Source organism: Branchiostoma floridae, chromosome 1 (assembly GCF_000003815.2).
Source record: "Branchiostoma floridae strain S238N-H82 chromosome 1, Bfl_VNyyK, whole genome shotgun sequence".
NCBI lineage: Eukaryota > Metazoa > Chordata > Leptocardii > Amphioxiformes > Branchiostomatidae > Branchiostoma > Branchiostoma floridae.
The window spans coordinates 14,089,240-14,090,882 of NC_049979.1; the positions used below are offsets into that span (position 1 = coordinate 14,089,240).

The 1,643-nt window shown below is 45.0% G+C and overlaps 1 protein-coding gene across 1 annotated transcript in view; it reads left to right on the forward strand.

Moving 5' to 3' along the window:
• LOC118415767 (follistatin-related protein 1-like) overlaps nt 1–1,643 on the forward strand; it is a gene marked incomplete in the record, with an annotated part of 20,581 nt that overhangs the window by 16,644 nt on the left and 2,294 nt on the right. Inside the window, 1 exon segment of the mRNA XM_035820575.1 lies at nt 355–602. Coding sequence (XP_035676468.1) covers nt 355–602 — 248 coding nt within the window.

Here is a 1,643-nt window from a genome sequence, read left to right on the forward strand (position 1 = left end):
TAAATGCACACAAAAAGCTCAGTCTAGCCTGGAGCTGATCACAAATCTGCCATGTGAGAACTGGAATATGCCTTGTATGGAAATCATTTCTATCAAAGTTCGTAGTAAGCGCAGAACGGCTGAAAAGGGCCTAAATCTTATGTTTTGAGCGAAATTATCGTGTCTAATGCATTACCAATGGCGTTCTATGAAGGAACTTCGCACAATGGGGTGTCATAAGATTGTGATGAATTTTGTGTGTTATGCACTCTTGTATACATATTTACATTTCTAAATGCTTTTTGTAATCAATGACAGAACGTGTATAAGTAAAACCTTTATAGCTGACAATCTGTATTCACAATGACTTCCCAGGGGGTTGTGCGTGGATGCGCTGATCGACATCTCAGACGATGACTCTGATTGGGAGCTGAACCTGAAGGAGTTCCGCCACTGCCTGGAGCCGGGCTTCCTCCCGCCACAGAAGAAGTGCTCCTTGGAGGAGGAGCAGTACGAGGATGGAGCCGAGACCCAGGTCAACTGTAACAGCTGTGTGTGCGCCTGTGGAAACTGGGTCTGCACTGCCCTGAAGTGTGACCCTACACAGGCACCTCCTACTGTGGGTGAGTACTAGTGCTGTACCAGGGATAGGGACCCAGGTCAACTGTAACAGTTGTGTGTGCGCCTGTGGGAACTGGGTCTGCACTGCCCTGAAGTGTGACCCCACACAGGCACCTCCTACTGTGGGTGAGTACTAGTGCTGTACCAGGGATAGGGACCCAGGTTAACTGTAACAGCTGTGTGTGTGCCTGTGGAAACTGGGTCTGCACTGTCCTGAAGTGTGACCCCACACAGGCACCTCCTACTGTGGGTGAGTACCTGGGATAGGGACCCAGGTCAACTGCAGTGGTGCTGGGTTTTTATGGGAAAGACTCAGGTCAAATAGTATTGGATATAATGTTCTGTTAGGAACCGAGTGTATGCTAGTGGAACAGTCAGTTGTCTTCCATACCAGATGGTATTAAGCCAACTTTTGGGTAAAAGTTTTTAGATTCCAGCTTTTTAGATGTATGTTAATGTATTGTTTGGCTTACAATATTCTACAGTGAATAGCCCCAATAGTACCAAAATGTATGAAATTATGCATCAACTCAGACAAGTGTCCAACCAGCCTGTCTGTTTTCATCATCATCATCATCATCATCATTAACACTAGATCAGGAACAGTTCCTATACAACACTCCTCCTGCAGCATGGCTGTTATCACTGTCTGTTTCAGAGCTAATGAATAATTGTATCATAAAAGTCCCCGGGATAACTGTCAACCAGCACACATGTGGATATTGATAAAAGTGCGCAGAAAAAAATCATCAATGCTGTAGGCAGATGACTTATCAAAAGGACTGGTGTTATTTCTGTAGGAGATGCATGAGTAATGGGTAGACAACTTTGCCTGTGGGATTTACACTGTAATCATTTTCTGCTGCACACCTAAGGGCACCAAAACATCAATATACTGTAGCTGGAGAACCACAGTAAGGAACTCCTAATGACTGCTCAGAAGATGAATTGTATCCCAACGGGTCCTTGGAATGTCATTCTAATTACAATGTATAGACTGCTGGGATAGGGTGGAGGAACTGTGGGATAGAGATGGCAGTTAT